At 38.1% G+C, this 13611-nt stretch overlaps 1 protein-coding gene across 2 annotated transcripts in view; it reads right to left on the bottom strand.

The window, feature by feature from the left end:
• Window positions 1-1891: 1891 nt before the first annotated feature.
• The window catches only part of septin12 (septin 12), a 45774-nt gene continuing 34054 nt past the window's right edge, over window positions 1892-13611 (bottom strand). For both annotated transcript variants that reach the window (XM_061089763.1, XM_061089764.1), the window contains exons 3-10: window positions 12902-13030; window positions 8553-8634; window positions 7805-7942; window positions 6120-6237; window positions 5794-5889; window positions 5290-5386; window positions 4128-4179; window positions 1892-3140 (exon numbers count right to left, since the gene is read on the bottom strand). In XM_061089763.1, the coding sequence (XP_060945746.1) occupies window positions 2975-3140; window positions 4128-4179; window positions 5290-5386; window positions 5794-5889; window positions 6120-6237; window positions 7805-7942; window positions 8553-8634; window positions 12902-13030 (878 nt within the window). In that variant the 3' untranslated portion in view covers window positions 1892-2974. The remainder of the gene's footprint in view (window positions 3141-4127; window positions 4180-5289; window positions 5387-5793; window positions 5890-6119; window positions 6238-7804; window positions 7943-8552; window positions 8635-12901; window positions 13031-13611) is intronic.

Genomic DNA, 13611 nt, shown 5'->3' on the forward strand with positions numbered 1-13611 from the left:
TTCATTAAATGCCCATTCATGTAGAGTCCAGTCGTTGAAAATGAACATCCCCTCAGCTTCCCCAATGTGCACAAATGAGCCAGGGCCTTTTAAATGCTACTTGGAGCTTTAATCATTGATTAGAATGATTCTGTTATTGAAATGCATTTTCCCATTTTGAGTAACATATTTTGATAAGTTTAAATCAGCACAAATTGTTCTGACATGAATTTGAATGTCTGAAATTCGCAAGCAAATCTCCCGAGACATACTCTAAACCAGAGGACACTAACCAACCGACAGACGGACCAAGGTGTTTCTAACCAGCAGTTTTTCTAGCATTTACAACACTGGTTTCAGTCAAATAGATTAAAAATAAACTAAATAAATAAAATAAGATCATGAATTGTGGTGGCAGCTGATCATGGATTTCAAGTAAACTGTTTAGCTTGCTGCTACCTGTATCTCTGCGTAACCTTTTTCTTTTTTATGAATGCTTTAAACATTGAAACACTGCAGCCTCAATTCAGACTCATCTGGAGAACATGTTGTGTGTAGATAAAACTGTGTAAGCAACCATTTCTATTCTCTGGACCCACTAACCAGACTCAATGTTCGTATTGGCTGCGTCAACCAGCATAATGTAAAGTGTAAGAGTCAACTCTTCTATATAAAAGCACCTTAGTTTGTATTATGTGTTACATTAGCTGCATTATACCCGCAGGCAGTGGGAAACAAACCTTTGATAAAACACAACCTTTTTTAAGGTGAGCACAATATGACCTAAAATTTATTTTTTTCAGATTTTGACATTCATTTTCTAGGCCACAAATACAGCAATAATGCAGCAGAATCTTTTTGGATATTGTTGTAATATAGTACTGAAAAAGTTTGCAATTAATCAATTGGCAAAACCGAGAATGACTGAGCAAAATAAGAACCAGCAACATTTGCAGAATAAAGTTTTAGTATAAAGAACAATTTTATTATGATAACATGCAGTGATGTAGAGCTCTGTTGAGATGGACTTAGAGCTCAAGGGTAGTAACTGTGGTAGGAGCTTATTACAATGACTACACTGGACTAAGAATGTTGAAAGTATTTCATTGTAAGCTGTTGACACAGCGGTCACAGTGACGAGCTGGGAGGTAAGAACACTAACACTCAATTTCAGACACAACAAGTCTGTATGTGATATGTAACTGCAGAGCGAAACTAACATTTTGGCACATGACTTGTGCTACAGATGACTGTGTTTGCATGTTTACTCTTAAATAACTAGGTTAAAGTCTACTTTACATAGCAAGCAGGTGTTTAGTTGTTTATGTAATTAACTGATTAACTGACTTAGTCAAGCTATTAGAAAATAATTCGTCCACAATATAAAAAACACCTACATATTTCAGTTTTGTAAAACAAATTTCTTGAAAATGTGCATGTGGATGAGCAATAATTACAGTTGTGTCCTTGTATTTAGCCTGCCCTAAGTCAAATACAAACTGAAACTAACCCAAAGCGGCCTGCACAAGTCTAAATAAGTTGGTTGCCACCGTGTAATTCTAGAAGGTAAATTCTGACACACAGCTAAAATCAGTGGGCCATTCTTATAAAATTATTAAAACTAGTGACTGATTTGCTGCATGCGTGTAAATGAAAATTGACAGTAATCAAGTAAACAAAGTGCATGTAAACAGGTTACTCTGAACAACCTGTTCTCTGTATCACTTGGCCTTGGAGTTTTTGTTGTATATCTCAGAATAAACACCATGTGCACATTTCCTCCACTGGGCGGCGTATTGAACAAGATTAAACACTGATGACATAAAGACTTGTTTTATTCTATCTGTGTTACAAATGTTACAAAAAGATTTTGGAGTTTAGTTTAGCTTAAAATGAGTAAGAGGATAACAACTTCAATCAAGCAGTTGCTTTGGCACTTTAATAGGGAATACATGTGTTAAAGTATCTGAGACTCAAGTGTGGTTCTCAAATATTAAAAACATAAACAGAATATTCAGTTTTATCCATGTAAGTGTAGACATAGAGACCTGACTGGAAAAAGAAGCTAGCAAATGTCGAAACTCAAAATGATGAATCACGACATGTCCTCCAAAATCTAATCATTTTGACTATATTTTCTACAGTCACATATATAATTAATGCAGCTCAGTTATAAAAGGCAGCTATCTTGTTATAAAAGCAACTTAAACCGGGGGCACATCATCCACTTCTCCACAGCACATGGGTTGACTTGATTCTCACGAGTTTTGAGTACGTCAATTCAAGAGTACTTTAGGTAATATGTTAACTCAAAAGGAAGAGGGCAGCATTGGCAAATGAACAGCTTCATATTCTTAAATTGACAGTTTTATTGAGGGGGGTTATTTGACCTGTTCTGCATGCTTTAACTATTTGTATGTTGCTTGGTATTTATTGTTACATTAATCGTCAAAATAATTCAACCTGTCCTGAAGCAACAACTTGATTGGTTTCTCCTTCAGGTCATATTCAAAAGAAACCAGGACAGAATGATACACTGCATTAGTAAGTGTGTGTGAACATCTGTACAAAGTGGGAGTGTGACACCAAAACATTCTGCCCATATGATAGTTGAACATGAGCCTTAATCTCGTACTGTAACAACCTCCCCTCATCTACTTCCAGACCTTCCAGCAGATACTAAAACATGGCTGCAGCATTGGACCAATGCTGACATTAAGTGATAAGGTCTGTTCAAATTTAATACAGCTGGCAGATTTAGATCTATATTACCTCTTATTTTGCCATCTTCTTCTGCCTGCTCTCCCTTGCCTTGTCTCCATCCTTCCATGAAATACATATAAGCGGACATTGAAAAATATAATCATATTTGATGTCTTGTGTAATAGAATTTCTCATTTAAAAACAATAAACAAGTTGGTCCCATGATGAAAAAAGGAAAAACATATTTGAAATTTTTTTATGTGGTGGAGCATCAGCAGAGACTACAGAGAGATTAAAGGTGACTCTCTGATTCACATTTGTCCGCAGTTCCATTCTCCAGTGGCCTGGTGGACAGTCCCATTTCGCTGAAGTTCATCTTGCTCTCGTTGAGCCGTCGTACACGATAGGTCTCATAGTGGATGTTGTGCGTCACCTCTTTCAGGTCCTGCAGATGAGACCTTTACAAAAACATGGAAACAGAAAGATTAACAACATCATATTGTTTTTGCTGCTCTCTTTCTTACAATCCGGTTTGCAGCTTTTAAATATTTATATTCCAAATCAATATATTTAGAGTTTTCTTCATCAAATATTTTGTTAAAAAGGTAATTTTGATGCATTTATTATCTACACAGAAGTTATCTCAGCTGTGTTTGTTTAATTATCCATTCAATGCATGTCTGACAGTACAAGTCACATTTCTCTTGCTATATTTATATAAAGAGTAATTTTACTTCTCATTACTCCCTCCATTTTACATAATTAACTTCATTGAATGTGTCTTGGGTGACATATAATCAATATGTGCCTGGATGTTTTCTGCATGGACAGTGTTACTGTTGTCTGTCTGTCTAAATACCAGACACTGCTATACATGTCATAGAGAGGATGAATAATAATAATAATAATAGTACATATTATGTATACAGCACCTTACCAAAAAGGTAGATCCTGGGGTTTTAAGGTGTTATGGGATTTATTTCACCTCAAAAACACTGTAGCTTCTCTCAGACTACTTCAGGGTAAGTTCACCTACATTACTATTCAAATTACTTATTTCTTTACAATCTTAGGTAGTTCTGTGTTTGATACTTGAACCCGCTCTCCAACTGATTAAGATTTTAAGGTACACGGTGCAGCAATTTGGCAGCATTAGTATGCCTTTAGTTGCTGTCTGTCATATGACCCTCATCTACAAAACTGTAGTGATCCTAAAAAAAGTAAGTTACCAACTACCAGTAGATGTAAGTAGGTGTTAGCGGCCAACAGTGGATGTTAGGGACAACTTCAGTTTTTTCGCCTTTTTAAACTGAACACATACTGTTATAGGCAGCAGAGTCAAAAGCGGTCCCATTTTTTAAAATAGGACAAGATGGATGATATCCTCCCAGTTGATGTTTGTGAGCATTTTAATAACGAATTGAGTGTAGCAGTATTATGCTCACCTGATCAGTAGATCTCTCAGGTTGGCAAACTCGCAGTGTGCAACATTCTCAACTGTGGAAAGAGAAAAAAGATTTGTTGCAGTTAAGAAGTAAACTCATAAGTGTTACGGAAGTTTTCTGGAAGCTGGTGAAAGGAGAACTGATGTTTATGCAGATCATTTTAATGTAGACTTTTAGGGAAACCAGAAGGTGGAACAATTCCACACATTCACCCTTCTCTCTTGGAGAGAGAGGGGAGTATGTGTGGAATTAGACAGGCACTATCGTCCTAATGGTATTGTGCAGATGTAATGTGTGAGGATGGTCAAAAATAACTCCTTGTGTTGGACGAACCACTTCTACAGATTCATGTATCTTTACATTTTCTATTTCATTAAGCAGCAATTACAAGGGATGCTGTTAATAGATGCCTAGTTTATTATTACTATTTACCTGTATTATTATTACTTTTATACCATCTGTGTACTTAAGTTAAGTTAAAAACAGGCATGAGCCATTACCTCTATAGTTGTGAGGACACTCACATTATTGACATAATGCATTCTCTAGCCCCTTACCCTAACCATAGTCATCACAACTAAATGCCTAATCAAAATCTAATGCAACCCTAAAACCAAGTCTATACCAATTAAACAAGCCTTTGAAATTGTGAGGACAAGCAAAAATGTCCTCACAATGTCAAGATGTCCTCACAATGATGGTATTGCACCAAAATTGTCCCTCTTACCTAAAGATAGCCATACATACACACGTCATATATAATCACTTGAGATTCATTTGTTTGTTTAATGAAATTTTAAGGTAATGAACATACATTGGTTAAAGGGAATGACACAGGTAAACATGCAACTGGTGATTGTCATTCCTGTGATAGAACAGGAACCTGGATGTCTGACTCTAGTGATAAGTGAGGGTTCTGCCAGGGAGAAATTATAGTTCAAGTAATAGGTCAAGACATGAAGATGTCTTCCAGAGTCCGTTAATGATTAGTTGTGTGTTACACAGGAAGTTTCAGGTTGTACCGGAGCAGCTGCTGTACTCTCTGAAGCTTCAATCCATCTACTCATGTGTGTGCTTTTTAAGATCACAATCTGTATACATTGGAAACAAGTTAGTGTTCATACATGAATTAGGTTTTACTGATGTAAAAGGGAAGCCTTACCTTCAATGATACCCCACTTTGTTTTACGTCCCAGCACTGTGTTTCCATTCACCTGGTGCTCCTTGTCGGTTCCCACCACAGCAAAGGGAATGCTTTCCTGGACACACAATAAGAGAAAGTCGGACTCAGGCCTATTTGACAACTGAATCATTCATTGTAACATGAGGAAAAGATAAAAAAGATGCAGGGTAGAAGCAATGAGCTTTATGTAAAAAGTAACAGTTGCAGATGACCCGAACTGGAAGATTACACCTGATTTCCTCCGTTTATTTCATCCATGTCCTAAAACAAAAATACTTTCCTCTCAGCAGGCTTTGTTAGGGTAACAATGTCAGCATTAAATAAACTAAATTGATTATATTGAAATTGTTATTTGACTGTGTCTGCTGTCACTTCCTGAATTAGATTTTGGGACAATTTTTTATACAGTCTATCTCTAGTTAAATGATATAAGTAATAGAGGACATTCTCAAACTGACTAAATAAAAGGTGTAGAGACATTACCCTGATCCTGTCGTTGATGATGTGCTCTTCTAGATCTTCATCGTACTCATTTTGGGGGTAAACCTGAATCCCATTGCCTACCAAATCTTGCCTGATCTGTCAAAAGGTCAAAGGTTAAACACAGGTTAAATATTTCAGGAATGCCACCGACATGCAACCATTTATTAAAGTCCACACTGCTGACAGAGCCACAATTACATGCCCATATCAACAGATTATTATTTATATCTATTATGAAAGTCCAAAGTAAATAAAAAATCATATAACACGTCTCTTGCTATTCGATGTGCTGAGTAATTCAAGGCATTTTATGTGTGTTCCCTCACCCTCTCTTTGAACTCCTGTCTTTCCTCAATTGTGAGCGTGTCAGCTTTGGCAATGACGGGTACGATGCTCACTATCTTCCCCAACCTTTTCATGAACTCAACATCAATGGGGCGTAACCTGGGAACAGACACATTTTTGATCAGTTTGGACAACAATGAATATCTGTGCAACCCACACTGTAACACTGTTGATAAAGAGCCAACACTTAGACATTGTTAGGACATTACATATGGTACATTGTTGGTTTTGGCCTTATCCTGGGATTTGTTGAGAATTATTAGAAGTAAAACATTTGAAGGGCACTCAGAGACCACGTAAAATCTTTGAAAACACATATAAATTCACTACATCCTACATTGCATCATAAATATCAGTCCACGTAATATGTCAGTTTTTTGCAAATGTAGAAAAAAAAACTACATCACAATGTTAAATAATGTGAAAAAAGATTCCTGGATCCGCCCCCAACATTAAATGGATTATTTCCTGACCAATACCACATCCTTCCACCAGGTTTCTTGGAAATCCAGCATAGTTTTTTGTGTAATCCTACTAACTAAGAGACAGAAGAACAAAACAAAAACATAACCTCAGATGAAAATATGATCCTGGTCCTTTTACATGATGGATTGATCCAGAAAAACCCTCATAAGATGTTACAGCGGTTGATTGGAGAATCATTAAAATTCAGCTTTTTGTAGCTGAACCATTAGCAGTACAATCTCCTTGACAACATAAATGAAGCAAAGATTGTTAACCATAACCTGGTTTCTAATAACACTGACTTCATATTTACACATCAAGTAAGTTACATTAGGAGCCCCACTCTGGGTTCAGGAGTCAGACACCATCTCTAAATTAAAGGTTAAACATAAATGTTCCTTTTTGATAAAGTTAGGGCTGGGGGAACTCCCATCATGCACTAAGCACTTCTTCTCTTCTCTCTGTCTCTATGTCACTAGCTATGTGTCTTTTTCCTCCCATAGCCTCTCTCTCTCTTTGCAGGTGTCTCCAGCCCCAGAGCTGCAGGATAACAACTATTATTATTATTACTATTATTATTAACATCAATACCTATTATTACTTTATTACTATATGAACTGTTGCTGCTATCATTAATAATCAATAGCATCTTTACACTGTTATTGTTTTCATTATAACTAGTCAGAGCTGATACCTCATCATGTTCCTGGTCAACCTCTCCTCTCTCACCCCCCTATCTCTCTCTCTCTTCTCTCCCCTCTTTTCCACCCATCTCTCCTCCCCATTTTCCCCTGCTCACCTTACCGATCGAGGCAGATAGCCGCCCAGAGTGAGTCTGGTTCTACTAGAGAATTCTCCACAGTCGCCAAAGTGCTGCTCATTGTGGGAACTGTTGGGTTTCTCTATAAACATTTTTAAGGTCTTGACCTTCAAGTGCCTTGAGATAATGTATATTGTGATTTGCCCTATACAAATCGAATTGAATTGAATTGAAGAACAGGTGTATTAATTGATTTGTTATTTCAGTTAAATATAGGAAAATATGCTTAATGTTGTCCTTTGATTAGTTAACATTTTTCAGTGTACGCTGCCATGGGTGCCGCAAGCCTCCCCATGAGGTTGAAGGAGCTGGATCGAGTTCACAAGTAATTGGGTGAGTGCAGAAATGTGATTCTGCATCCATTAGTAATTGAGTACTGACCTGTGTCCGGTGGCAGGGAGGAAGTAGATGCAGCAGTGGACTCTGGTGTCAGGTATTCTTGTCTTGCGGTTCACATGCAGCTCCTCTCTTAGGTATTTCTCATACTGCTCATTGACGTACCTCACTATGGGCTCCCAGCTGATGAGAGGAGTGGCGGGAAGAGTTAGTGAGAGCCTGGAATATTCTGTTCTTTTCAAGATGCATAAGGTTGGCATTATTCTTTCTCATCAACAGGACCTAAAACCATCAAGAAAATCTATTTTCTGACTACTGCATAAGGGGTCTTGAACTCTGAGGTTTCTGATTATGAGATGTTATGCTACCCTCCAAGCATTAAAGAAGGAATTAAGATTCCAAATTGCTCAAGTATGTCACTTCATCACAGCATATACAGCACAATATTCTGAGGCTAGATTTTTGACATTGTCAGGCACAACAAGAGTAGCTGCATGGAAATATATTGCATCTTTAAAAAGTGTTTAAAACAAGACTGTAGCTTGAAGTGGAAGGAGGGACAAGTCAGCCTTAATTTTATACAGAATTGAATGCCATATAAAATGACACATTGTACAGGACTCACCCAAAAATATGGTTTAGTAGGGTGGTGTATGTTTTGATTTATGTTGAATCTACAGTGTGTGTGTGTGTTGGTGCTTATTTTTATTTGAATCCTACAAACAGCGTAGACAGTATATAAATCATTAAAGCAGCGACAAGATTTAAGGTAATTTGAGGTATTGTCACTCACCAGTTCTCATTATTAATCTGGTCCCCAAATCCTGGAGTGTCGATCACTGTCAGCTTCATTTTCACTCCCTTCTCCTCAATCACTGGACAGAGGACAGAGGGGGTTACATACGGAATTGTCTGCAAGACCAGACCATCAAACAAATCCTCATGGTGATGTGTCAAATCCGTCAGTGTGGAAGCATATTGAAAAACAATTGGCATGTGAAGTTTTACACAAGAGGGCAGAGAGAATCAGGCCAATGTGAGAAATTTACCTAATTTATAAATGTAATGAGAGGCTTATATCATACAGAATCGAATTGATTAAGAGAATAAATGCTCTTTATTTCAAGGCAACTAAGCAAACAATCAGTAAGAGGAAGGGTGATTAGAATGGGAATTAAAAATAAAGCATACAAGTTTTCACTGAAAACACAGTACAGGCAGTATACAGCCATTGGCATAGATTTGGGTGTCAACTATTTAATAGTGTTGTTAAATTGCCCTAACTGCTATTTCTACACATCTCACATGATCTTGCAGTTTGAACTAATCCCAGGATACCTGCAGGGGTTGGGGCTGTGCAGTCTGTGATGGGATAAAAGGAGTTTGCAGGTAAATTCTGAATAAGTTCTCTATTGTAAGAGCTCTCACGTGTCGGGCCATGTGTGAATGTTTTAGGGAAAGCTGAACAGAGAAGTAAAGACCATCATTTTAGTCTATTGCCCTTCTTGAGTAAGAACACAAAAATCCACTTTGAGCTTAATCAATAGAGCAAACATCTGGAGCCTGACTATTAAGATTTTCACAAACCTGCAATAAAGTCCCTCTTTGTGGGTGTCTGGACCAGTCAACCAGAATGACTGAGAATTGTACATACACTGGATTCACTGGTTCAATCACATTCGATCCAGAGGGCATGATCCATATACCAATCAATACATTTATAATATGGACATAAACTTGATTGCTCCAAGGCTAGTTAACTTCAATCTAATTTAGATCTACTTCAGCTTTACAAGTGAGTTGGAACTGAGTGGTGGCGCAACCCAGCCCTTACAGGCCAAAGCACTAACCACTAACCAGGGTCAGAATTTGGCGTAAACAACATGAAAGCATGGATCCATCCGGCCTTGTATCCATCCTGCCTTGTATTAACGGTTCAGGCTGGGGGTGGTGGTGTAATGGTGTGGGGGATATTTTCTTGGCACACTTTGGGCCCCTTAGTACCAATTGAGCATCGTTTAAACTCCACGCCATCTATGCTACGAAGAATTAAGGCAGTTCTGAAGGCAAAAGGGGGTCCAACCCGGTACTAGCAAGATGTATCTAATAAAGTGTCCGGTGAGTGTATATATAAAAATATGTGTGTGTATTAGTTTGAACAGCTTTTATTAAAAAAATAAATGACATTCATAAAAAGGTATGGGGAGATGAGACAGGGAATGAGCAAGGGTAAGGAATGTATTGGGTATGACGTTTATAATAGATTCTTAGAGGCAACAATCAAAGTCATACTTACAACCATAGACTGTATATAAAAAGCTTACAACAGAAAACACAGTATGGTAATATGTCTCCATTTGCATCAAAAGGGCCCATATATTTATTCATCTAGTTTCAATAAAACATATATATTCTTTTGGGAAGTGGAAACTGATCATTAAAAAGGTAACTGGTTTTAATGTTGTGGCTGATATATATTTTATAACTTATTCAAGCTAAGATGATGAACTCAAAATTGCAAATCAATACAATAATTTAATTTATGGTTAAGAAAATACATAGCCAAAACATTAAAATAATTTATCTCTTGTAATGTTTTGGCTGATTGGTGTTTATGTGCCATAATGGTGTATTAGGGCCGGGGTTTGGCTGTGGCTCAGGGGTTAGAGCGGTCATACTCTCACCAGAAGGGAGGCGGATTGATGCCAGTGTTCCCCATTCCGCATGATGAAGTATCTGTGGACAAGATACTGAACCCCAAATTGCCCCTTCTCAGGGAAAATGGTGCGCATAGATGCGCTGTATGAATGTGTGTGAGTGGGTGAATGTAAGACTGTACTTAATAGAGAAGTAGCCTGACGTCCTTCTTCCTGGTCAAACTTGGATATGTAGGCTCCAAAGGAAGGCACCCAGGAGCCATCCTGACTACATTCGCGAACCACCTCAGCAACACGAAGAAGTAACAGATCTACTCTGGATGTCTGAACTCTTCACCCTATCTATAAGGCTGAGCCCAAGCAGCCAACGCAGAAAGGTAATTTCTGCCACTTTTATTCTGCCACTCTTAGTTCTTTCAGTCTCAACCGGTAAATTGAACGCTTTCACCACAGCAGCTTGGTACATCACCCACATTACTGTTGACACTGCATCGAGAAGTCCACAACTGACTGTCAAATTAAACAAGGTATAATGCAAACAACAAGAAGAACACCAATTCTTGTTGAGAATAGAGTTACACAGAAATTACTGTATTTCACAGCAGTCAGTAGATTTGAGCTATCAGAGCATTTGAGCCAGGTGATGTGTGCAGATAATGAATTAAATGAATTGCCATCTCAATATTTAATTCCTCAATCAGCACACTAACCTTAACCAATGACCCACATAACAACTTTTCAACAACACGCAAAGAGAATTTTTATGAGGGTCACTGTTATGTAACTGCATTTCCAAAGGATTTATATGCAGTGAGGAGTTTGTCACTGCAGATGTCTAACTCCAGATTTGAGGCTTCAGGGAAGTTTCCACTGTTAGGATTTTGACAGAGACAAGAGCATTGTTGCCTGAGGCTATGAGACTCGTCCCTGAGGCAGTGGAGGTAACTATAAAAACCTTGTGTGAAAAGTGTGAGGTGTGACTGGGAGGACTGAATACAGCAACAAGACAGATGATTATCTTTACTGGAAAAAGAATGAGTAACCATATACCGGTAGAAAATTATAAAAATGTAGCAGAATGACCTTATAGTGCTTGATCTGCGGTAAAGAGCAAAAGGTTAGCTGTGGTTTGCCTCAGGTTATTTACTATATACTGTAAGTTTCATTCTGACAGTCTTGTCATGTGGAGGCAAGCCTCACTTCCTCACATCCTCATCACAGCACCTTAACTTCATGAAATACTTAATGAATGCAGGTAATGGATTTGTTCTTGACTTGTCATTTAGCACAGTGGTACAGAGCAACCATTCTCCCTAATGATTTTGAAGACAATTGGATCATTTTGTCTGGGGAACATTTCTGATTCCTCATTGAAAAACACATCGTCCAAATGTCCTTAACTTGTACACTGATATTTCAATCCAACAGTCTATGTTTGCTGAGCACATCCTCACCAGAAGAGGACTTCATTTGAGTTTAATAACAAGATTTTAATTTTGTCTCCTAAATTTAATTAAGAAAACACATGAAAATAAGCAACAATTATTTGCCATTATGTGATGATATGAAAACTTATATTTTAGAGAAAAAGAATGCAGATGTGCATTTATGTTTACAAATGTTTAATGTCTTAATAACAACTTCTTTATATTTGTTTGTATTGTTTTTCTTTTTATTTGTAGGTGTTTGTAATAAAGTCAATGGTTAAATTGTATAAAACCTCAATCATACAACTTTTCATGGGGTTTGAAAATGATATCCGCTTTGTTATTAACGATACATCAACATTGGACAGGTTTAATCCTTAATATCAACCCCAAACATCCATTTTGGTAGGGCTCTTAACATGTAACAAGCTCATAAGAGTCTTCATCATCCTTATGCCATTATCAATTTGTTTGTATACTCAGGTTTTAAGCCATTTAATACATCTTCCTGTCACTCTCACTAACCTGCAAAGGTCATAGCCGATGTGATGGGAAGAGATCTGTAGTTTGCCTGAATAATGACCATATTTAGATTTTTTGCCGGGATGATATGTGTGTTCAGCAGCACTCTCTGACCTTTTATTCGTGAGTTTCACCATGAATTCAATATAAGAAGGACTACCTACATACTTCACAAAAGGACTATATATTCTGAGTGCAACATTTTATTATTGAGGCAGCTATAACCTGCCTACATCATCATAGTGAAAATGTGAAAAACTTGAGAATTGGTTGGGAAGCAGTCATGGTCATGAGACAAGCAAAAAGGAAAGGGATGTGAAAGTAGCATGTGAAAGCTCATCAGTCATAACCTCTTCACACTGGCCAGAACAAATGTAAATGTTGTAGACATGGGAGGACAGGGAACAGAAACACATGACCATATCTGATATTCAAGGTACACCGTCTCTTATAAAGCCATAAAGGGACAAATCCACATCCCTCATAGCCTCAAGAATCCTAAAACATTCCATGTGTGTGTGTGTGTGTGGACTCACCATGGCTGACTGAATGCAGTTTGACTGTTTTGGAGATCTCCTCTGTGTAGTTGGGCATGCAGGACTTTCGGCTGACTTTGGACTTGAATAGAGTGTTGACAAGTGTGGACTTCCCCAAACCACTCTGACCTGCAGGCACATAAAACAAAGGCTTTTAACCACCTTCAAGTGAATATCAGAGTGTGTTTTATATGCCGAAGCCCTGTTCATACCTGGATTTAACATGTGGCTTGTGTGATCTGTTCAAAAGTGGACAGCTCAAACAAAACCAGTTTACACCTACTTTCGAAGGTGTTTCCAGTGACCACTTGTGATCGGATCTCAATGTGCAAAAAAACAACTGGTTTAACTGTTTAAACAACTTAATTGGCAGCAAGGCTGTTTCCTTGCTGCCGATTAAGATGTGGAGCAGTGTGTTTTATTCTCCCACAGGTGAACCACTCCTCCACCCTACAAACCTCCAGGGAATCTGGAGCCCTGCACCTCCCACTGGTTTTAGATTAAGATTAAGATACAGATTAAGATTAATTTATTTGTCCCAAACACATGCACAGACATGCACAAGTACACTCATGCAAGGACGGAAATGTAACCTCTGCTTTTAACCCATCTGGTGCAGGACACACACAGAGCAGTGGGCAGCCATGTACGGCGCCCGGGGAGCAGATGTTGGGGAGTAAGGTGCCTTGCTCAGGGGCACTAGACAGGGT

This window comes from Limanda limanda, chromosome 17, assembly GCF_963576545.1.
Source record: "Limanda limanda chromosome 17, fLimLim1.1, whole genome shotgun sequence".
Taxonomy (NCBI): Eukaryota; Metazoa; Chordata; class Actinopteri; order Pleuronectiformes; family Pleuronectidae; genus Limanda; species Limanda limanda.